The sequence below is a fragment of the Bombyx mori genome, chromosome 6 (genome assembly GCF_030269925.1).
Source record: "Bombyx mori chromosome 6, ASM3026992v2".
NCBI classification, from domain to species: domain Eukaryota; kingdom Metazoa; phylum Arthropoda; class Insecta; order Lepidoptera; family Bombycidae; genus Bombyx; species Bombyx mori.
Window position 1 is genome coordinate 12,554,782 of NC_085112.1, and position 24,964 is coordinate 12,579,745.

General features: G+C 37.7%; 1 protein-coding gene across 1 annotated transcript in view; it reads left to right on the plus strand.

Moving 5' to 3' along the window:
- Nucleotides 1–24,964, plus strand: part of LOC105843003 (C3 and PZP-like alpha-2-macroglobulin domain-containing protein 8) — a 287,401-nt gene that overhangs the window by 166,240 nt on the left and 96,197 nt on the right. Inside the window, exons 4-6 of the mRNA XM_038011434.2 lie at nt 8,374–8,559; nt 11,502–11,627; nt 22,510–22,733. Of these exons, the coding sequence (XP_037867362.1) occupies nt 8,374–8,559; nt 11,502–11,627; nt 22,510–22,733 (536 nt within the window). The remainder of the gene's footprint in view (nt 1–8,373; nt 8,560–11,501; nt 11,628–22,509; nt 22,734–24,964) is intronic.

Sequence of the window (24,964 nt, forward strand, 5' to 3'; positions counted from 1 at the left end):
ACTAAATAGTTGGTTACATAAGTTAAGGACTGGGCGAATACTGCTATTCATTTTGAAGTCTAAATCGCAATAACATTACAATATAAATAACTTAACCTTTAAATGAGTATCAACTTAGCGTTAGAAATAGACGAAGATATTCATAAGATTTCGATTGTTTTTTTTATCTGCAACACCTTTCAGTCGATAGTACGCCATTTGAATTGCTAGAAAATATTATTTTTCCGTTTCTAAACTGACACTTGAACGTTATAATAACTCTTAACTTTTAATAGTGTCTGGTTCATTTAAGTGCTTGCTTGAGGAAAAAAGACAGGATCTATAGTCACGACTTTAAATTAATTGAATCGTCTCATCCGTATTTTTATGTTAAAACGTAAACCTATATTCGGTTTATTTGATTATATTATATATATCGGAGAAACCACATTATAAACACCATCGTTAGACATCGTAGGGTCAAATAGGATGATCGAGCTAAGAGAAATAATGAGTACACCAATCACGTTTGTTGTCTTAGAACAATTTAGAAATCTCCTCTTGACGTTAGCAAACGAAAACGAATGAAAGTTCTTAGGACGTAGGCACCGCTCTTCAAGAAGGCTGGTTGGTAAGTGTGATGGCGTCTACGTGCCTCCATCGGCTAGGTTCTGTCGTAGCACGAAGTTAGCCGAGTTCCGACGATACCGTAATCGTGCTGCCATCTCTCGGGAATCGTGCTGCGTTTCGTTTAGCTACCAAACTAATGACCGTCTCCGACATATACAATATCGCGCGGTGGTAACTAGTCCGACATCTCTGAACGGCCCTGGTGTCCCGGGGTGTAACCAGTAACCGTGAGGATTTAAATACCCCCAAAAGGCTGAGGCAGAAGGACCTGAGAAACCGCCGTGGATACCTTCCAATGAAAACCTCCTTATAAAAGGGTAGTCTGACCCCCAGCAGTGAGAAATACGACGCAAGGAGGACGAGACATATATATATGTCTCGTCCTGGCCTGTCTAGGCCTGTATATATATATAAATCCCGTAACTCTTTTGGCAACCTTTCATTTTCCAACCTTCTGACAACCACCACTTCTAATAAACTTAGAGCAAAATGAATCATGTATATTAACGTATTAACGAATATGAAACTGACTATGCAACTCTAAATTCACCTTGTTGCAATATTCTAGAAAATAGTAATATACCTATATCGATATTCTTTGCTGTACTTTTGACCACCAAACCACATTGGTGTACTTACCCCATCCGCGTATATTTAAATATATTACTAATCAATTCACTACAGATAAGTCTACCGTTTCTTTGGAAATAAATTGGAACTCTGTATATTGTTCTGTATACCGAATTCATTCCTACAGACATCGGACAACCTCCCATTAGCGTGTACTCTGACATGTTCACTTACTGACAAAATATATTACCATTCACAGGTCTTATAATTGTGGAAGCCATGTTCAGTCAATTATCAAAATTATAAAAATAATTTACTTAATGCCATAATTGTTCAGTAGGAGAAACAGGTACATTACTTTGAAAAATCTGCATTAAGGCTTAGCATAAAAATTCCTCGGGGAATTCTCCTGGGAAAAGACCCCGGGGGCGCAGCCCAATACGTTGGTCCGACCAGATCCGCACCGCTCTTGATTCCACGTTTCACAACGCCCTCCACACCGCCAGAGACAAGAATGGATGGAGAAAGATCGTGCGTGCGAAGGTGATACAAAAGGGTGGTCACGACCCTCAACAATGAGGAATACGACGCAAGGAGGATAGCATAAAAATATTATAATTAACTTTGCAGACACAATAAATGTGTTCTAACTTATAGGCAGACAAGCATATGACCTACCTGATGGTGAGTGGTCACCGTCGCCCATGGACTTCAGCAATGCCAGGGGCAGAGTCAAGCCGCTGCTTACCGTTGAGTACTCTCCACAAGCCTCGCTTGAAGAAGGACAAGGTAGCGCTCGGGAAATACCATGGAGGGGAGCTCATTTTAAAGTCGGATGGCACGTGACAAAAAAGATCTCTGGAAACGCACTGTGGATGAACGCAGTGGCTCCAGGTAGTATAGATGAACTCTACTCCGGTGGCGGCCGGTGTGATAGTAAAAACGAGATGATGAGATCATCTCAAATAATTCCTCGGTACAAAATGCAGAGAGAAGCGAAGTCCCTCCGCAGAACCAGAGGTTCCAAACGATCCGTGAGAACGGGATTATCGACAATCCGAACGGCCCTCTTCTGTATGGAGTCAAATGGAAGTAGCTGGTATTTGGGAGCCCCAGCCCAGAGGTGGGAGCAGTACTCCACGCGAGGCCGGTCCTGTGCTTTATAAAGCAAAAGTCTTTGTCCAGGCGTGAAGTACCGCTTCGCTCTTGGCCTCCAAATTACTCCGAAACTGGACATTGCTCGAAATGTCGACCCCAAGAATTCCGATACTCGTGGAAGGTTTTAGGGATACTTCAGGGATACGCAGTGAACGCGTAAACCTGTGTCTCCAACGGGTTGAATTGAACTAAGTTCGATTCACCCCACTCGGAGATTCGCCCCAGAGAGTTCTCTACTTCAGACGCAAGTTTAGATCGTCTCTCTTGCACCACGCTCCGAGAAAGACATTGATGACTGATATATCGCGCATCCCCCGTGCTGTCATCTGCATAGCAATGCATGCCATCAATAGGTAGCATGTCATTGATGTACAGGATGAAAAGCGTGGGGAAGGGCACCGAACCTTGTGGAACGCCAGCGTTAATGGTTAAGGTATCGGAGCAGCAACCGTCCGCTCCGCCCATCCAAAAAGCTAGCGATCCACTTGTAGTTTCGACAGAAGTGCCCTATGTCAGACTCTTCGACAGAGTCTGACATAGGGCTTTGCGATATCAAGGCTCACAGCAAGAGCCTTGCCGTTGCTCTCCAAAGCTTCAGCCCACCTGTGAGTGAGGTATACAAGAAGATCGCCGGCTGAGCGACCGTGACGGAAACCGTATTGTCGGTCACTGATCAGCTGGTGATCCTCAAGATACTTCAGGAGTTGTGTATTTATTATTCGCTCCATCACCTGGGAAAGCAAGGAAGTTATCGCGATAGGCCTGTAGATCGAGGGGTCTGACTGGTCACCCTTCTTGGGGATAGGGTGGATGGATGGGGGCGGTCTTCCAGGAACCCTGTTAGTACATGCAATCTGGCCCACTCGACTTATGGACGTCCAGGGCCTGGAGCTCCCGCCTGACTGCACCCTGTGTAAAGCAGATCTCAGGCAGAGAGCTATCACACCAGGGGATGTTGGGTGGTGTGGCACCCCCGTCATCCATAGTGAAGTTCGAGGCGAAGAGTTTGACCAGAAGGTCAGCCTTCTCTTTCGCACTATGGGCCAGACAGTCATCGGACTTACGTAATGGTGGGAGACAAGACTTGCAGAAGTTGCCTTCTGCAGCCTTAGACAGCGACCAGAAAGCACGGCTCCCAGAGGGATAGCCTTTCAGTCGCTTACCAATTCTGGCAACGTGCTCCGACTTCGCCTTGGCAATAGTCCTCTAATAGGACCTTGAGGCGGCGTTAAATTTCCATCTCTCCTCCGAAATGTCGTTGTCCTGGCGTCTCCTAGCATCATTACATGCCGCGTATGCGAACCGCTTGAGCATCCCTACTGTCTTTATTATACTAGGGTTTACTGCGACACCCAACGGGCACCTCAGAAGAAGGAATGAATAATTCCATCCCCTGAAGCACCATGTCTTTAAACCAGTCCGCACATAGGTCAGGATCATCGGTGGAAAAGCAGAGCCGTCCCCATGCGTAAAATTCGCGCATTCCGTCCCAATCTGCTGACCTATACTGCCAAACCCTTCGAAACCCAGTCATTATTCGACGACTAGGGCGAGAGAGTGGTATCGCAGCACGGATAAGGCAATGATCAGACGATCTCAGTGGAGCGTCGACCACCACATTGTATGCAGTTGGGTGAGATGTCAGCAGAAGGTCCAACAAAAAAGACTCGTGTCCCTCAATGTCTGGATCACGGTTGGGCTGTGTCACCAGCTGAGTGAGGACAACTAAAAAATAGAAAATAAATTTTAATAAATTTAAATTGAAAAAAATAAATAGTGTAAAATATATTTTATTGTACAAAAAGCGTGGGTTGCTTTTTAAGATATTATTGAAATAATAATTCTTCTACTCATATTTTATTATATTAATTATTTATTATAATTTTGTATAATTATCAAGTCTTGGTTCAGAAGTGTTAAAAAATCTAAAATTAATGTTTCGAGCATTAATGAGAAAACGAAAGAATAGTATAATGCCGGCTATGCGATATCTTGCAAAAAATAATATTATTCGTTTCTCGTTTGCTTTCTATCCATTTTTATTATAAACAAAAGAGAATTAAGGCCACTATTCAATATGTAGAAGTAAACCTAGCTTGATAATTAGTCACATTCATCAGGTGTATAATGATCCTAAATCCCAAAAAAAAATTTGACCTACTAATGCTCTAATACAATTTGTGTTCCTACTTCTTACGAAATGTAACGGGCTCTGTATATGTATGATACTATGAACGCTAGCATTACAGTTGAAACATTTATTCATTCTTACAAAATGAGTGACCTTCCAGGGCCAAATTAGTTAGTGTTTTATACATCAAACAAAATCTTTTTTAGTAAAAAAAATTATCAATGTCAATGCATTGACCGCAATACCGCAATAATTACTAGTACTGCTATTAATAAGACGACACGCACCTTACAAAAAGTAAATATTTTGAAATTTGAATCCGAAGTGAACGTCACGTTGCTCACAAGCGAAATTTCGAGCTGGCTGGCAACGCCAAATCATCGGTATAGTAAAAGCCAATATACAGCGCTACGTATACACACCCTCTGGCGGCACCACTCGGCACTGCGATATGCTTTTTCAAACGTTTCTGAGGCAATTTGGTGACCATCTCAAAAATTGATATAGTAACCATAACTCCATCTACAGTTGATTGGTGTTAAAAATATTGAGAAACAAAGTGGCGACCGCATATTGGTCGTCAAATGTCGGTGGTCGCAACTTTAAATGTATTTTTGTGTTCATTGGATGCCAAAAGTGTTACAGGATATATATATATATATATATATATATATTATTTCCTCGTACAGGCCTTCTATTTTGATTTGAATAGTGCGATAGTATAAACATGGTCTTTGCTGAACGTGACAAGGTGTGATTCGATATTATTTCGAAGTTCAATATATTTTATAACAATTTTTTTTTGTGAAAAATATGGTGCTTTGTTTCAAATGATTTGAAATTGTAAAATATTCTGATCTATAAGACGAAGCAAAATGAAATACTTCAATCAATTAATTGAACTGAAATATTTAAGTTCGGTCAGTAAGTACGGTCTAAAGATTTGACACTAAAAATCCACTCTACCTTTTCCATTTGGAGATATTCCAACTTCTTTTATTGAGAGTATTGAAGTCTTGTCTTGGCGAGTTTTAAATGGATTCAAATGTTTCATTTATTGCTTTCTAAAGAAGTTAGGGACCTCTTGTGAGCTCTAAAACTAGTGTTATTGAAATCGGAATATGATTAATATTTTATTCATAATTTAAGTCAGTCCTTGATCTATTATAATTTCAGTGATTCATATCAAAGTTTTTGTGAGTGGGCGTTGAATTATATCAAAGAAAAACAATCTCAGATTAGTTATCAAAGCCATATTCTATTTAAATATACTAAAACCAATGGCGTAATTCAAAAGACAACGTTAAAATTTAATAATGAGTGATATAAAGCCTGTGAAAAAACGTCAAGTTGAATGAGCTCTGGAAAATTATCGTCATTACACGCATTGATTTTACACGAGTCGATTTGTTTATGGCTGTAAAAGAGAATGAAGTGAAATGACCCCTCAAGGCTACTGGAAATAGATTAGGATGAAAAAATAAACAATCGACAGTTCATAATTTCAATAGATTATGCAATTATCCGGCTTATACACGGTTTGTATTATGCAATTATCCGGCTTATACACGGTTTGTATTATACAATTATCCGGCTTATACACGGTATGCACAATTATCCGGCGTATGTCGTCGGTTAATATTCCGTATCGTTGCCGCGAGCATACACGACACTAGACGAAAACGATCCAAAAATTTATCACCGTACGCTGCTAGAGTCAGAATATTATACGTAATTATCCTCATTAATAACAGAAACATGACGCGTCTCTCACAGAACATTACTACTTAACGAATGCTATTAATTTGACGAAAGTCGTATCATGTTGATGTGTTTTTGGAAAAACTAGACTTGAGTTACGCAAAGCGCTCATTAACTATATGTCGACGTGTCTAATGTTTCTAATTATACGAATTTAGTCTATTTCAATTATAATTTAGGATTTATAAATTGTTATAATAATATTACTAAAATTTTTAAATGCTTACTAAGGACATAACTTTATTAGATATCTATTAGACTGACTAGCGGAATCATACTATTTCAACACGACTGTCACGCTATTAATAATGTCGATCGAATGTAAAGAACATGCAATTTATGAACACCATTTTGAGTCGTTGTGGCCTAAAGGACAAGATGTCCGGTGTATTCGTATCTAGCGATGCAACGGTGTTCGAATTCCGCAGGCGGGTATCAACTTTTCTAATGAAATACGTACTTAACAAATGTTCACAATTGACTTCCACGGTGAAGGAATAAATAACATCGTGTAATAAAAATGAAACCCGCAAAATTATAATTTGCGTAATTACTGGTGGTAGGACCTCTTAAGAGTCCGCGCGGGTAGGTACCACCGCCCTGCCTTTTTCTGCCGTGAAGCGGTAATGCGTTTCGGTTTGAAGGGCGGGCCAGCTGTTATAACGATACTGAGAACTTAGAACTTATATCTCAAGGTGGGTGGCGCATTTACGTTGTAGATGTCTATGGGCTCCAGTAACCACTTAACACCAGGTGTGCTGGGAACTCGTCCACCCATCTAAGCAATAAAAAAAAGCTCTGCATCAAATACTATTATGATGTGTATCGCGTTGTTTGTCCAATAAGTCTCCTCCTATAAGCGAAGTTTTGCCGTGTCGATGACCCATTTCCATACGAGGAAGTTCTGGAAGTTACAAATGGTGTTTCCGAAGCCAGTGTTTAGGAGTTAAGCATTTGGATACATTTAGTTACTGTGTTCTTTTTGTATTTCATCACTACAAGCATACATGAGTAGGTTACATAAGATACGAAATTCATTCGGGTGTTTGTCTGTGCGCCTGTACAACAAAATCCCACAAGATGTTCAGAACCTACGTATACATAAGTTTAAGAAAACTATTAAAGAACATCTGTGCAATAAAGCTTACTATAAAGTCAATGATTATCTAGAAGATTGCACAAAGTGGGATTGAGTTGCTCGCTCCGGGCATTTCAATATTGTAAAATTGTTATGTTATAATTACTTATTGTAAAAATGAATATGTAAAAAAAAAAAAGACTTGCCCTCTGAGTTTCTTGCCAATTCTTCTCAGGACGGAGGCTAACTCTTGTGAATTGGCGGTAGTTCTTTTAACGTTCAACAAGTATGTACTTTCATTTGTGTTGAATAAAACTTTTTAGATTTGATTTGATTTACAGTCCAGCTGACGACAAATGGCCATTGTTACCTATTAACTAAAAGCGTTGCCTACCGTATTCACCAATACAAACAAAAGCAGTACGAATTAATATGCTCTAGATCAGAAGTTTAGTTTCTCTGTCCCCTATTTTCTCCCTTTCCCTCTTCAGTGGTAGTGTAGAATAATTATACCCCACCCCGCTTAGCTGCTTACTACGCAGTTATAGTAATAAGCAACATACGTTAGTCAGTCAGTGGCTAACGTGCAGCGATCCATCGCGGTTGCTGACGCGAATAAACATATAATTTTTTATTTTTTTTATTGCTTAGATGGTTGGACGAGCTCACAGCCCACCTGGTGTTAAGTGGTTACTGGAGCCCATAGACATCTACAACGTAAATGCGCCACCCACCTTGAGATATAAGTTGTAAGGTCTCAGTATAGTTACAACGGCTGCCCCACCCTTCAAACCGAAACGCATTACTGCTTCACGGCAGAAATAGGCAGGGCGGTGGTACCTACCCGCGCGGACTCACAACAGGTCCTACCACCAGTAACAACCAGTAACAATTATACTCAGTGTTTTATTGACAACTCTGATGAGTTTTCCGGAGGAGAGCGCACAGTAAGCCCTCAACATCATTACAAAACCTCACAGTAGAAACAGAAGATCGATTTGAATTACACATAACATACTCTGTCCACTGTTCTGTGTTATTAAGCCATGTTTTTTTTTTCTTTCAGGCTACGGAATAATTCCGCTCAAGATCCCCTCGTCGCCAGCTACACACTGCACCCTTCACACCACGGTTGGATGCGTTGGGAACGACGAATGTACAGCGAAGAGTCACAGCGTTATAAGATTGTTAGGGCCGGTCAGAGATGTAATAGTGAGGCCCGCTCGCCATCACTACCGACCCGGAGAGATGAGTAAGTAATTGTATCTGTAATGAAATACACCGACTTAATTTATAATAATGTACAGACTTGAAGATTGGATAAAAAATCATCTCTCATTTAGGACGAATTACTTTGATATTCCATCCCTAAAAAGATTGATATGTGGTTCGTTTTTGTTGCTTAGATGGTGGACGAGCTCACGGTCCATATGGCGTAAAGTGGTTACAGAAGTCTATAGACATCAACAACATTAATACAGCCACTGTTTCGATTACTCACTAACTGCGTGCCATCTCTGCAACGCTTTTATTTATAGTCGAGACGACATACCTTGAATCGTCGAGCATATTCCACACAAGTCGAGTATTGTGTGTTTCCGCTATCTGACAATAGATGGCGTTGTACTTCTCGAGCGTTCTAGATGCTACTAGATCCTTCGATATTCGTTCGGCTATTTGGCGATAGATAGCGTTACCCTAATTTATCTTGATCGCATTTTGAAAATCTCAGAAAATTTAACCTAGAAAACACGTGTGGCACTCGGGGAGTGCCGCGGTAAAGCTATTGCATAGCATTTTTTATCAACTTATGTAATTATAATTAGACAATCATAATTTACTATTAAAACAATAATAAAATAAGACCACGCTATATTTATAAACATTAACAAAAGCAAAACATTAACAGCTGTCCCCTTCACATTTTCATATTCATAAGCTAGACCGCGCTAGAGAGAGATGGGTAGACTTTTCATGATGCGCATGCAGTGCGACGTCACGCCGCGCTCTTATTCACAAACACTACACAAGCGCAACGTGTGAATGTGTTGAACGCGAGCTACATGGTAGGCGGAGTGGGGGTGTTAGGTTTTATTTTTGTTACGGAATTTCTTGATTCGGTCGCCGCGCTCAAAGCCCGCGATAAAAGCTAAGCAATAGCTTAAAAATATCTTCTTTGATAATCAGTAAAATCTTTTGGAACATGCACTTGTTTCATTAGAAACAACGCACATCAATAACAAATAAAATTGAACTACTTAAAATTTTATGTTCAATAAACAAAACTAATCGAAGCGAGCTGAGCCCTGAAGATATTTCGTTCGATAACAAAAACATCATGTATGTTTGTTTTATTACAATAACATCGTTACAACTAAGGTACGTTCAATTATTCGGTCACTAACCAAAACTGGGAACTTTGAAACTTGCCCTACGCTGTATTGTACAAGTTTCAAGCCTCGGTGTTACTTATAATTAATTACAAAAGTCCCCAATACATTACGGAGAATATTTTAGACCATTTTCGTATGAGTTAACTCGGAAAATGTTGTTTTGTTTAGTTCACCTTTGAGAGCGTGTGGCTTAATGCAAAAGTTTGAACTATTCGAGACTTGTTACGACAAAAGATTAAAGAAAATGTTAGTTAATAAAAACAATTATAACAAGCCTTCAAATGACATTCAGAATCGACTTCACCATGGCGGATATTATTGTTAAGTGAAAATGAAACAATTAAAAATTTTAATTATTAATTTAAGTCCTCAACCGCACGTTTCAGCTTGTATAGCGCCATTTCTTGGTAGGCAGCAGCTTGGCTCGAACCCTTGGCATTGCTGACGTCCATGGGCGACGTTAACCACTCAACATCAGGTGGGCCGTATGCCCGTGTGCCTACAAGGAAAATAAAAAAATAACAAAAAATTACATTCGATATATTCTCGCTGTCTACCTAGTGCCAGAAAACACTCCATGAAACATGCCATACATTTCTTGGCATTTTATTTTGGCAACGCATCGTCAAAGCTCCTCGTAAGCCATTACGACTCACACAAACACAAAACCAATAGAATTAACGACTCGATCTAAATTCAATTTCGGTCAAAACAACAGTGGAATCTTAAATAATTTATATTTTTAATGACGCGCTATCGTAAAACGTTCGAAACATAAAATTATAACGACAAAACCGGACCTGTATCGAATATCACTGTTTTTATGTATTTCCCTCTTTGCCATTAATTTTTAGCCAACTTTGTGTGTTGCTTTTACGGCACAGTTTTATGTCGTTGTGATCCTAAAATTCGGCTCAGATGTTTATGTTCCGGATCCTAAATTAATGTTTCATGGAATTGCTTTACGTAATTGTTCAATTACGTTTCGTGGGGTATTCAGGTTTCGATTCTTATTTCAAACTTTAGACACGTCATTACGAGTTGCGAGTGAGTGAGAGCTGATTTTTCACTCATTAAAATATCCAAAGGGCATTATTAAAGGTAGACCTCACACAAGGTAGACCGACGACCTGTTAAAAGTCACAGATTACGCGAAAACTGTTACCTACAAGACTGAATAGAAAATTCTAGCAATTGTTTTTTTTTTCTCATTCACTTGTCATTGACACCTTGAATTAACGTCTCAATCGCGTTACCTCAACTAGCGCTAGAAAGTTGTGAGTGGTCCAGCGGGCTGGGCGGGTGGTACCCAGTCGAGTGTTCTTTAAAGTGTGGGGGTCATCGTTATACAATACAATTGAGCGTTCAAACCTCGGTTGGGAAGAAGTATTCACGTTGTGATGACTGTGTGATCCAATAACCGCTCAACACAAGATGGACCCCGAGGTCATACACCAATCCGAGTAATATTTCCCAAACAAAATACCCTTGGGCCGACGAATTTAAAATTGAACATCCCCTTCTTAGGCCATAAGTAACCAAGCATTTGGAATTGCGAGAAAACTTTCAATATGTAGGATATCTTAGCCACTAACTATTTTAGCTTATGTCTCATAAGCGTAACTTATTTATTTAATTAAATGACATAAATTAAGAAGTCGTACTGTCAGTGCTTTTGTGGTGTACTTAAACTCAATTGTTGTTGGGTTGAGACGGACCGTTTACGGCGAACCCTTTAGGCAGTAACACTTAAATACAGAAGCGAACTGGTTAATTAAACTGTGTTTTACGTTTGTTACAGTTACATTCTGGATACTTGCTCTCGATCATGACCTTCGTCTGGTACGCGAGGAGCTGGCGCATGTAGCCCTTAGTGATCCTGCTGGCACTAAAGTGGCTATTTGGGAGGAACTGTCTATGGATGAAGGTTTGTATTTATTACCTACTAGCTTACCCGGCAGACTTCGTAGTGCCTCAATCGATAAATAAAAGACACATCAAGGGGACACATCAAAGGAAAAACAAAATTGTTTGTTTTTATATAATTCCGAGTTTTTTTTTATATTTTCTCACCTTTTAAACCTTCCCTGGACTTCCACGAATAATTCAAGACCAAAATTAGCCAAATCGGTCCAGCCGTTCCCGAGTTTTAGCGAGACTAACGAACAGCAATTCATTTTTATATATGTTGAGATAGATAGATATAGATTGATTTATTGAAACGAGTTCCTTAACGTAGTTTTGCGGTAGGATTTGACTAGTAGAAATCGTCACGTAACGAAAAGGCGTTATATTTCTCTATGCGGCTTTCGTTCTGTCTATCTTTGCTACAAAAGAGTATTCGCGCTGTGATATTTATGACCTTCGGTAACCTATAACATTAGAACCAAGCGCTCTATTCATATATAGTAACTAGCTGACCCGGCAAACATTGTTTTGCCATATATAAGATTTCTAGGGAATTTCTAGTGTAGAAAAAAAAACTTACTTATTGTAAGTGTGTAAGGATGTGGTAAATGAGTGAAAGAGGTATGTAGTGCTGTGAACGATGAGGGAATATATAATAAAAATAACAAAACCTCATTCAACCACATAATACCTCATTATAACAAAAAAAATGTCCAAATAAGAAAAATATGTTAGGGGTGGACAACCCTAATCACTTAGGGGTATGAAAAATAGATAGTAACCGATTCTCAGGCTTACTGAATATGCATACGAATTTCATGAGAATCGGTCAAGCGGTTTCGGAGGAGTATGGGAACGAACATTGTGACACGAGAATTTTATATATTAGATAAAACGTTAATTGAGACCTTAAATTTCGAACTTAAAGCCCGATCACAACTTTACCCATTCCACATACCCAATAATTTCAAGAGAAACGTCGTTACGCAAACAATACTTCCAGTTGCCGTGAACCGAAGGTTAAAAGCCTTTCCTTGTTACGTCACGAACGGATCAAGCCTCTTTTAACGTTTGACAGATTCGATTTCCTCTAACAAAAGTTACAATCGTAATCGGCAAGTTGTGTTTACGGTGAACGAAAGTTTTTGACTATATCACTTGTAGTTAGTTTTTCGTTGCTTTGAATTTTAGAGGAATTTTACCTAATCTTGACGTGTATACATTTTTATGAATGGAAATATTACCATTTGGCTTATATTCAATTCGATCAATTTATAATCGTACGATACCTTGATATTGTATTTGTTTATGTGATATCATTGAGCCAGTTTGATGTTGGATCGGGTATTTAATATATTATTTATATTGATTTTAGGCAGTGGCTTCGCTCTGCCCCTGGCATTGCTGAAGTCCATGGGTGACGGTAACCACTCACCATCAGATGATGCTCGTCTGCCTACAAGGGCAATAAAAAAATATTGCATCGAACTTCTATTAAATCAACTGAAAGAACATATTAACGTCACAGTTAGATTTTTATTTTTCGAACACAAATCACGTTGGCCGCTTTTCTATTCTTTGAATCATATGGTTGCTTCGACTTATTCGTAAAATGGTTATTACCCACATACGCCAGTCAACAGCAAGCATTATTCACGACCTTATTATTAAAGACACGAGAGAGTTCTAGACGAATACTATAGATGAGAATTCCACTGCTATTAATAAAGTACGTGTTGAAACTAAAACTTTAAAAGTATTCATACATTCAATTCAATATTTATGAGGTCGTAAATAATCATGCAAGCAAGAAAACGATAATTCTATTGCATATTTGAACAGAAAACGAGATTTTTATGACAAAAAAAGTCCTAAATATTGGACAATATTTCCGTTCATTTACAGCTAATGTTACATCTTTTTTATACAGTGAAGTATAAATAGATAAATCATAATAAGAAATGGTTGCAAAAGCTTCAAAATTAGCACAATGAAATCTATTGAATTTAGAACATAATAATATGTTTATTGTCACTAATGCCAATTCAATCATAATGTTGCAAAGAAATAACGGCTTATCTGTACTATTCTTCTTCCAGTTTCTATAATCTATGTTCTTTATATATTATAATGTTGTCCCAATAAAATTAAAATAGATAAAGTAAAAAACCACTAACTAACCCATGTATCTATATGACAATTTTTTTTATCCAGAAAATGATTCGTCTTCAAAGAATAATACTCTAGTAAGCTATAGTTATACTCATACCTACTATAATCCATTATAAGTTGAGCTAAATAATTGCAAGACATTTCTTTCGCACCGCCAGCGGGCCGGAACTCCGCAAAGTGTCGAAAGACCAACTTTTATTGGAAAGCATCGTGAACAGTACCTCACTAATTGCGAGCTCTCGTATTGTTGTTTTCTGAGAACACGAAACTTGTGAGAAATAATAATACGAAGTGTTTTGATACAAATTGTTGAAATGACAAAAATTGTTTATAGTTTTGTTTTGTTGTTGATTTGTTTGTTACGAATCCTTAGGCAAGATATTATTGTAAAGATTTGTGTTGAATAATGTATTGATAACAAATATTTTAACAATTCCTGTCGTGTAAAGAGACAAACAAACAGACGGTAACAAATTATTATATTCCACACTAAAACGTATAAACGGCACAACGTAAACAAAACTTGAGACAATAAAATCGCTATCCAACCAGGAAGGTCCGGACGTGATTCATTTGTACAGGCAGTTGTACTAACAGATGCTAAACGATCTGCCCCCAGTATTCAAGTAGAGGAAGCTAGGTCGGAAGATATTACTGACTACTGCAATATTAAGAACTAATAATGAAGAAATAGTAGTGATGGGTAGGGAGAACCGTAATCGCCAACAAATCTTTTAAACTTACAAATCATTATCACGTAAGACGCCCTTATTTATTTAAGAATCAGACAATAAGACGGAGAGTAAAGCTTATGAAAATAAATTGCATGTAGCTTGAAGTAGTTATTAAAACTTTATCTTAAGCAGCAATTCCCTTCATAGAGAGATAGACGAGAGCATTATTTTTGACGTGACAACGTCTTATAATTCGATGGAACCGGCTGTACGCACTAAAAATATGACTCATGCGGCGTTACCTCGCTCTGAGGCGTTCCATTTAAGGCTTGAAGTGCAAGCGAGAGCGCGCCACGAGCGACAAAGAGGCACAATCGGCCTCCGCGTTCGGCAGCGTTAGACATCTGTCTCTCTCCTACTTGAGTGAGCGATGCATCCGCGTGGACAGCTGCTATACAATAATACATTTACATGTTTTCGTCAAGTATGAAGTTCAGTGAAAAGTTGAAAAATGAAACCATTCCATCAGTATTTTCTTATGACATTGTCACGTTCAACTATCGTCAGTAAACCGACTTTACAGACAACCGATTTTTTGGAAATGCGAAATGAATAATTAGATCTAAAATGAGCCATAACAATAGAGTAGTTATGTAATATGCAGGATTATAAAAGTCAAACAATCATAAAGTTTTTTAATTCGAGTAAGCCCCCGGTGTTTTTGAATCGTCATTTATTGTTAATGAGACTGACTGAAAAGAATTTACATGAGGGTTTAGGGCTTGCTGTTTTAGAAATATATTATATCACATATGAAATTTACGAAATGATATAAATTCTACGAAACAAAAAATTGAAGTCCATCAACTTTTTACTGATGAAACCCCGAAAAATTCACAGTTCTTGAAGAGTTATTATCTCAGAGCACTCAAAGAACAAGTTTTATCTTGATCCTCGAGTCAACGAAACGTGACCACAGACGCTTTCCGGAGAGCTTTTCCATGTCATATCTCATGGCAACCCCTGTCAAGTTTTGATAGATTGGATTAGCTACGTAAAATGATTGACTGGTTGCTACATTTATATGAGGCTTAGTTTACGTATCCATCTGGATTCATTCAATTCATAAGTGCTATTTAATATAAATGTTTGTTACTCAGTAAGCTTGGGAATCGAACAACGGTTTCTTCTGTCACGCTACAGCGGAGCAACTTGAATAGATTATTTTTGTAAATGAATTATAGATCGGAGTAGTATCAAGGACTATTTCATTGTCCGGTACTAATATTAAGTATTTTTCCATATTTTTCCATTTTATTGAAACGAAGTTCCTTATGGGACGATGCGGAGGAGTACCCTAACCGGAAAAAAACGTCCGTAACGTAAGATTTTTATTAGTAATGCACACAGTGTACGACTTAACTTTGTAATAACGTACAAAAAATAACATATGTGTTATCATTCATTGATCACGATCTCAGAGCGTTCGTTTGCGCAATACACTAATTCTTATGTAAACAACCGTGAATGAAGTGTACCACAATAAGTTCGCACGTTACCGAATGACCGTGGGTTGTTGCGAGCCTCCAGTTTTATTTTCTTTATACCTAGAATAGAACTTAAAATTAATATTTTTATAATAAGGAACTTCGTTTCTATCCGGTGTCCCACGACACCACACATCTTTTTTTATTTATACCTATGCATCTATTCCTATGAATGTTATTTTCGCTAACGTCCAGATGCCCTATTAAGTTGAATTTTTTTACAGATACCGTCAAGTACCGATGACATTAAAAGAACTTTGACGTAAAATACTAACAAGGATTTGAAATGATTATTTAAAATTTTAGTTCAGTAGCAAATTTTAAACATGTTTTATTAGTTTTAAAACGACATATTTATTTGATTTGCGAAACTGTGGCAGATATATACTACTGTAGTTATATAAAATCATGCCTCAATATACGAAGATTAATCAAAACCCTGTCTGATTTTTTTCATAATTTGTATTTTTATTTATTTTAACTGATATCTAAAATAACCTATTTTTTATTTAATTTATTTTAAAAACATGAAAGGACTCAACAAATTTTAGTTTACACAGAAAAGGAATTGCGATAGATTTGATTTTAAGTAAAAGAATTGAAATACCAATCAACGAACTAAATCGATAGCGGTGTGTTTTTGTCAACACCAATAAATCATGCAAGACGTGTGTGTCCCTCTATGAGTCATGGAAAATCTTTCGCGAGCTATGGGATCAAGTTAGCTTTACCTGACACGCGTTCGGTCCCATCCCTTAAGGCTTTGTTCACAAGAAACGACAAAAAAATTGGTTCACTCAATAGATTTTATTGATTTATACACTTAACGACTTTTAAATCTTTCTAGTTGGTGAAGAGGGTTGTTTTGGGTGTACTTATATTTATTTAGATTTACTTTATATTGATATTAGCTAGTGTTTTTTATAGCAATGGAGAGGGCTATGCTCGGAGTTTCCCTGCGAGATCAAATCAGAAATGAGGAGATTCGCAGGAAAACCATGGTAACCGACCTAGCCCAAAGGACTGCGACATTGAAGTGGCAGTGAACAGGACACATTGCTCGCAGAAAGGATGGCCGTTGGGGCCAGAAAGTTCTTGAGTTGCGACCGCGTACGGAAGACGTAGCGTGGGTAGGCCTCCCACAAGATGGGCCAACGATCTATTGAGGTTCGCGGGGATCCGCTGGATGCAGGCAGCGCAGGACCGGTCTTTGTGGCGAGGCTTGGGGGAGGCCTATGTCCAGCAGTGGACGTCCATGGGCTGATAAGAAGAAAGAAGAAGTGTTTATAAAATTTAGATGCTTAAAGACGTATCTGAAAAGTTCTTTTTATTTTTATTTCCGAACATATACAAGCAAGAGAGGCAGTTATATTTATTAAACATAAAAAGAGTCTCTAAAGAGCATGAGTGTCTTTGCCGTATTCGAGGGAATTTCGATATATTTAGAGTATTACTAAAGTGTTAACTAAGTTGCAACTATTTAATTTAAAAGTTAAGAAAGTTATTGGCGTTTTGATTACATAGACTACGAATGTGCATAATGACGTCACTGCTCACGTTTACTTTTACACGTTTTATTTTAATGAAAACATCCAGAAAAAGGACAGAGTATGCCTTTTCAACTCAAACCGTAATATTTAAATGACCTATTATTGAAGCACTATTTCAAGAATAGAACTACGCAGGAACCGGCAATGTGAACTAGACTTAATATGACGCATCCCCTTTCGATATCCCGCTGATTGATTTGCGACATGACAGATTACCTTTTTGAGGACGTTGACACAGTTTTACAGGTTTCGTTTTTATCAGAGTGGAATGGCAGTCAACTTATTTGATATAAGGCGATCTGCAAGATCCTTAGTAGCGGGGTCACCTGAGGGCAAAGTCTAGATTAGCTTAGAGGTAATTGAGGGTTTTTGGTTTAGTTAGCCGGTACTTCACATCTCAAAGGCCGCTGCTTTATAAGGCCCGGATGGAGAATCACTCTGATTTATGGGCTGCCTTTAAATATATTCCGCTTGACTCCGTACAACGATAAGCTGCTGAAGCAGAATTCCCTGCTTTTTAGCACGAACCACTCAACTCTGGTAGAATCCGTTTTCAGCAATATTTTCTCCCACCCACGTTATAACCCTGAATTGAACTCCCCTTCCGATGTTCCGGAGCGCCGAGGAATATCTTTTTTCAAACGAGAGTCTGAAGAATATTTTATAGTAGATAATGGTACGACGACGCCCTAAATATTACCAGAGCTCCCTTGGGTGAAAATCACCACTTTTCACAAGGTAACCTCGTCTGCTCACTGAGGCAATTAAAAGTAATAATTGATAATTGTAAAGTACATAGACATCACAAGAACTTATGTCGTCACATTGGAATAAGGATTACCCCACCCTTTACAGTGGAAAACACGTGCTTTGTAGCAGAAACGTAGAAAGGTTCAAATGAACTAGTAATTCAAATCAAATAGTTTTTTTTATTCAACATAAATGAAAGTACATACTTGTTGAACGTCAAAAAGAACTACCGCCAATTCACAAAAACTAGCCTCAGTCCTGAGAAGAACTGGCAAGAAACTCAGCGGGCATGTCGTTTTTTTTTTAATATTAGATTTCTTTTTAAATTTTTTTTTTTTAATATTTATTTTTACAAGAGGTATTATTACAACCTAACAATTATTGCAATATTGAAATTTGTCCGTGACTAGTAAAAAAAAAGGGGAAAATGAAAAGGAATTCGATTAGGAAAATAATCTAAAGATAAAAAGTTATGGTTCGCATATCTGCACCTCCTAATTAATGGCCGCCAAAATTATTATCATGATAGATGTTCTGGGGTCTATCAGTGTTCCAAATTTACAATATTATGATTGAAAAACAAAGACAGATTCTCAAAATTAGGTGTTGACCTACTACACAGGGACCTCTTAAATTAGGCTGGGGCCCTTGGGCACACAAGAATTTGAGGCCCTTTTGGAAAGTAAAAAAAGCTGATTATAATAACATTTTTTTACTTAGTATGACAATTTATTATAGGTAATCAAATACAGTATGATATAATATGTCATTAATGATATTAGAATGCTGCTGGTTTTTAGATGCGTTCGGAAAGATTATTAATTAGTACAGTAGGAATAGGTGCAGTCATCGATATAATGGCGTAGTATATGCCTTGTAAATACCTTCTGACAAGATTACTGATTTGTGAAAAATGTGTAATTCGCGTAATAAAATCGTGTAATCAATGTGTGAGAGAAATTGTCGGTCCTTAGTGGCCCTCTAAGAATGGGGGCCCTGGGCACGGGCCCCGTGTGCCCTTATGGTAAAGACGTTATTGCTACTACAGTCTTCCAAAGTGAACTGATTGTGTGTACTGTAAAAACTGTGACTTAGAACTCATGTCTCAAGGTAGTGGCATTTACATTGTTGATTTTTATGGGCTCTGGTGACCACCAAACACCAGCTGAACCATATGCTCGTCCAGAAATCTAGGCAATCAAATAAAAAAATTAAATAAAAAAGAAGATTTTGCTCGTCAAGTCATCTCGTTACACCAAAATTTCAACAAAATAACAAAAAAAAACAACAGTCTCTTAGTAAATTCTCGAAACATCAGTTACCTTTTGAAATGGCATAACCTGACTGCATTATTTTTCTATTTTTTTTATGATAAATCAACTCAAGCAGCTGTAAGAGACAGAAATAATACCGAAATATTCCCTACGCATCTACTAATATGGCGATAAACACAGTACGTGCCAGAATATACTTCAAAAGACTTAAGATATCGGTGCTATAAGTCTGAGTTATCGGCAACATTGATTCAAGGGGCTTCATATTATAATTTATTTTATCTTTGTTTTATTTCTCCTTTGGATTATTAAATTATAAATAAAATTTAATTGATTAATGATATAATTCTAATTCATAAATCAATTCAATTTGATTTTAAAACCAAAATAAAGGTTTGGATCATTTTGTAAAATGTAAATTATATTTTTTAGTGTTGCTAGGAAGGGTTGTGATGGCCCATTGATACGCTAAGGGCAATGCAATGATTTTTTGTTTGACGATTATCTAATGACGAGATGTCTTTCTTCGCCACATTCCCGGATTCTTCTATCCCTTTCTGTTGGATAATCTTATCTGTCCATTGATTTCGTGTTCGGGGTGTACTAAATTAAGTACAGAACACCTTACTAATATCTCAAAACGCTGTTATCTACCCACTTTGCGTTTCTAGTTATGTTTTTATCGCATACAAAAGGTTTTTTGGTTAGGTTATTAGCCGTAAAGGCAGACGACCATACGGTCCACAATATGGTGAGTGGTTAAAAAAAACACTAATCAATAAACAAATGAATGAAATTAAAAATAGAATTACATCTTAAAATCAAATAAAACTGATTTGAATTTAGTAGTTATTGCCAACCATACATAAATAACGTTTCCACTTTTGTAAACCAATATTATTAAGTTTGAAAACCATTTTCCGTCTCTCACACTGATATAATTTGGTTTTACTACATCGCTTTAACCATCTAGCCTTAACTAAAAACAAAAGCTCTTGGTGTGCGCAATGCACTTAAAGTACAAAGTTCTACATACATTTTGCTGCTGGTAAGACCTCTTGTGAGTCCGCACGGGTAGGTACCGCCATCCTGCCCATTTCTGCCGTGAAGCAGCAATGCGTTTCGGTTTGACGGGTGGAGCAGCCGTTGTAACTATACTGAGACCTTAGAACTCATATCTCAAGGTGGGTGGCAGCATTTACATTGTAGATGTGAGAGCACCAGGTGTACCGTGAGCTCGTCCACACATATATTAAATAGATAAAAACATTGATGCTACAATAATGGCCGTTTGGTGTAGTAGTAAGTGACATGGTCACTACACAAGGGGGTCGCGAGTTCGAATCCCGCCATGGGAAGATATTTGCATGATAAACATAAATGTCTTTTCCAGGGTTATGGATTTATATTAAATATATGTATGTGTATAATAAAAATCTTACATTTATTTTCATTATCTGGTACATGTAACACAAGTTCTTTACGAACTTATCACGAGACCAGTTAACGTGGCGTGATTGTTAGTAAATATTTATATTTATTTATTATTTATTTATTTATACATTATAACATAACTAAAAAAGTTCGACTCTTGAACACGTTTTGTCGTAACCCCAAAAACCCATTATAACAAAGTCATGGGAAGTTAGAACGGGCGCTGTCACCCCTGAGCCGGGTCGTGGAGTTTGATTAATCACATGGTCTAGAGCCCTCTTAAAAGTCACATGTCATAACCGCTGACAAAAACTTGCAGAAGAACGACGTAAGCAGGGCGGCATTGTGTGAATGTAGAGTAATTAGATTCAGAATTTATTTATCCTTTGTTGTTTTGAATTATATGTTTTTTTCATCACTTGGCCTTGAGATTTTTTATTTTTTTATTGCCGTATAGGCAGATGATACATACAGCCCGTCTGATGGTGAGTGGTTACCGTCGCTCATGGACGTCAGCAATGCCAGGGGAAGAGCCAAGCCGCTGCCTACCGTTTAATACTCTCCACATGCCTCGTTTGAAGAAGGACATGTCATAGCGCTCAGAAAACACCGTGGAGAGGAGCTCATTCCATACCCGGATAGTACGTGGCAAAAAAGATCTCTGGAAACGCACTGTGGATGAACGCAGTGACTCCAGGTATTATGGATGAACTCTATGCTCGTCTATCTACAAGGGCCATAAAAAAATAATATTTTAAAATAATCCTTTTATTTTTCACACTTACCACATATTGTTTTATCAATGCGTCAGCTATGAACTGAATTCGTGATTCAGTATTTGAAGCTATAATGCCTTAGGTACACGTAGTAATAAACACGTTTCAGTGCAATAGTTTTTCGTATTTCGAACGCCTTGTGTAGTTCATTCTCGTGCCTGACCTAGTCTCGTATAAAATGGAGACACTCATGAATTTTATATCGGGAATCTTTGGCGGTACCCGTCGCAGATCGCTTTTCTGTCTTTCAGGCTACACACCTGAATGGGAAAATGGAAATTGGCGTCTGCGGCGAGCACAGCAGAGATTTTTAGTTTTTAAATTGATGTCTTTGGTATATCTATATACCTACTGTAGTGCGTGTTTGAGTTTTAAAATTTCGTTGATTTTACTTTTAACATAAATACTGGTTGTAAATGAATATTATTGCTGGTGGTAGGACCTCTTGTGAGTCCGCACGGGTAGGTATCACCACCCTGCCTATTTCTGCCGTGAAGCCGTAATGCGTTTCGGTTTGAAAGGTGGGGCAGCCGTTGAAACTATACTTGAGACCTTAGAACTTATATCTCGAGGTGGGTGCGCATTTACGTTGTAGATGTCTATGGGCTCCAGTAACCACTTAACACCAGGTGGGCTGTGAGCTCGTCTACCCATATAAGCAACAAAAAAAAGTTAGACATAATTTTTTTCTGGATTAAATGGAAGTCAATTTTTTTTTCACCAGGTGTTCAGAAACTCAGCGCCATTTTAGCACTGGGTGCGCGTTCTGGGACATGGCGCATCGAAGCTCGTTGCGGAGGGGGTTCAGCTCGAGTAGACCTTACCGTTGGCTCCGGAGCCTCAGGGTCTACTGCAGCTGCTCCAGCTGGTGAACAGCATTACGTTGAGCTGAGGTTTGCTGATAGCATGAGGAGGAGATACAAGCCTGGACTACCTTTTGTTGGAAGGGTAAGTTGGTATCGTCATTTGAGGATAGAAAATTTAGGAAAATTGAGGCAAGCTAACAGAAGACACGAGTAAAACTGAAGAAGCTGTGTCAATTTTCAATAAGTTTTCATTACAATTTATTTACAACTTTAATATCTTATTCATACAAGTTTACATCACATAATAATATGGTCAATCTTAAAGACTGATTTATAGTTTTTTCTCTAATTTATTAACATTATATTCAAGTATTTTCAATTTTTTTTTACACAAATGGCATTTAAATATTGGTCGATAAGTATAAAATCTTCAAGTATAGTAAAGTATAAAGTCATTATGAATGTATAAAGTCATTAAGCATATACGAGTGTTACTGTGTTACTTGTAATATTTGCTATGTGTATGTGCTATAATTCTCATTTTGTATTTGTTATTTTAGTTATGTGTTATTTGTTCTACACACACTCATCACTTTTTATTATTATTCTCATTATCCTCTCGCAGGTCTGCTGGAAGAGATTTCTCAAAGAAATAAGCAGTGCCTTTGTACATAATTTTCCTATTACTCTGTACTGTGTCTTGTTTTCTGTGTGTACATAAATAAATAAATAAATAAATAAATAAATAAATAACTCGTGACAGAAAAACACCCTATTGTCAGTGGAAACTCGTCCGTATACATTTGAATATTGAAAATTGTTCACTTTTAGGCGTCTTATCCTTTAGGCCACGACGATTTCGTGGCATCTAAATACCGCGTCCCAGATCAAAATATCGGTTTAACTTCACTATAACAATAATTTATATCTATATGGAACACCTCAAATGTTTCAGTAACGAAGTAAAGCATACGAGAATCGGCACTAAATTTCAAACAATAATACATTTACTGCACACATCGGCAGAGAGAATAATTTACAGCTTACGCGCTCATTAACACGACAATGATTATTGTTAATTCTAAAATTGGCACATCCATACAATTCTGGTTTGTATAGAATGAGTTCCATATAATGCTACAATGAAATCGTAATAAGCTACGCAGTGGGTCTAACGAAGTGTTTTTATTGGCATAATACTTTTATTTATTTATTTTTTTATTGCTTAGATGTGTGGACGAGCTCACAGCCCACCTGGTGTTAAGTGGTTACTGGAGCCCATAGACATCTACAACGTAAATGCGCCACACACCTTGAGATATAGTTCTAAGGTCTCAGTATAGTCACAACGGCTGCCCCACCCTTCAAACCGAAACGCATTACTGCTTCACGGCAGAAATAGGCGGGGCGGTGATACCTACCCGTGCGGACTCACAAGAGGTCCTACCACCAGTAATTACGCAAATTATAATTTTGCGGGTTTGATTTTTATTGCACGATGTTATTCCTTCACCGTGGAAGTCAATCGTGAACATTTGTTGAGTACGTATTTCATTAGAAAAATTGGTACCCGCCAGCGAGATTCGAACACCAGTGCATCGCTCGATACGAATGCACCGGACGTCTTATCCTTTAGGCCACGACGACTTTTAAAACTTGTCGACTTTTTCTTGTGCGTATAGTTTCATTTTAATTTTTATTAAAATTGTTCAATAAGCATTGAAAGTATTAAGACGATTTTCCGGCGTTACCATTTTGATTTAAATGAATGTTAAAGAATCAACGTCGCGTCATTCATTGATGGCTATGATTGGCCACCGGTGACGTGATATCGCACGAACCAATGAGAAATCAGGGAAAGCAACAGTAGCACCAACTGTCAAAAAAAAAAAAAATATTACACGAAGAAAAAAGATGGACGCGCATGTCAATTCTATATATTTTTTAAAATAAATAAAAATAATATAATTAGTATTTGAAGAAGTAAACGCATTTATTAATTTTCCTAACCTCAAGATACCTCTAAGAAATAGACGCAGCAATGAAAAAAATACTTTTACATAAACTACGCCAATATAAATTATGTGGATTAATATTATTGTCTAGTTTCACTTAGAGGAACAGCCAACCCATTTAGTTTATGTACAAACCCTAGTTTGGTCACAAAACAATGTTTTAACGTTAAGTTTTAATAGCCTCTCAATTTAGGAATTACAATGAATCTATGAATATCCAAATAAAAAAATTTGAACCTTCATTTAATTACAAATCATTAATCAATCATAAAGATAGTTAAATTATTCCTGAAGACATTCAGTTAAACAAACTCCTGTCAGCACTGTCTTGGAGTTAAGCCAGTAGTAAGCTAATGGC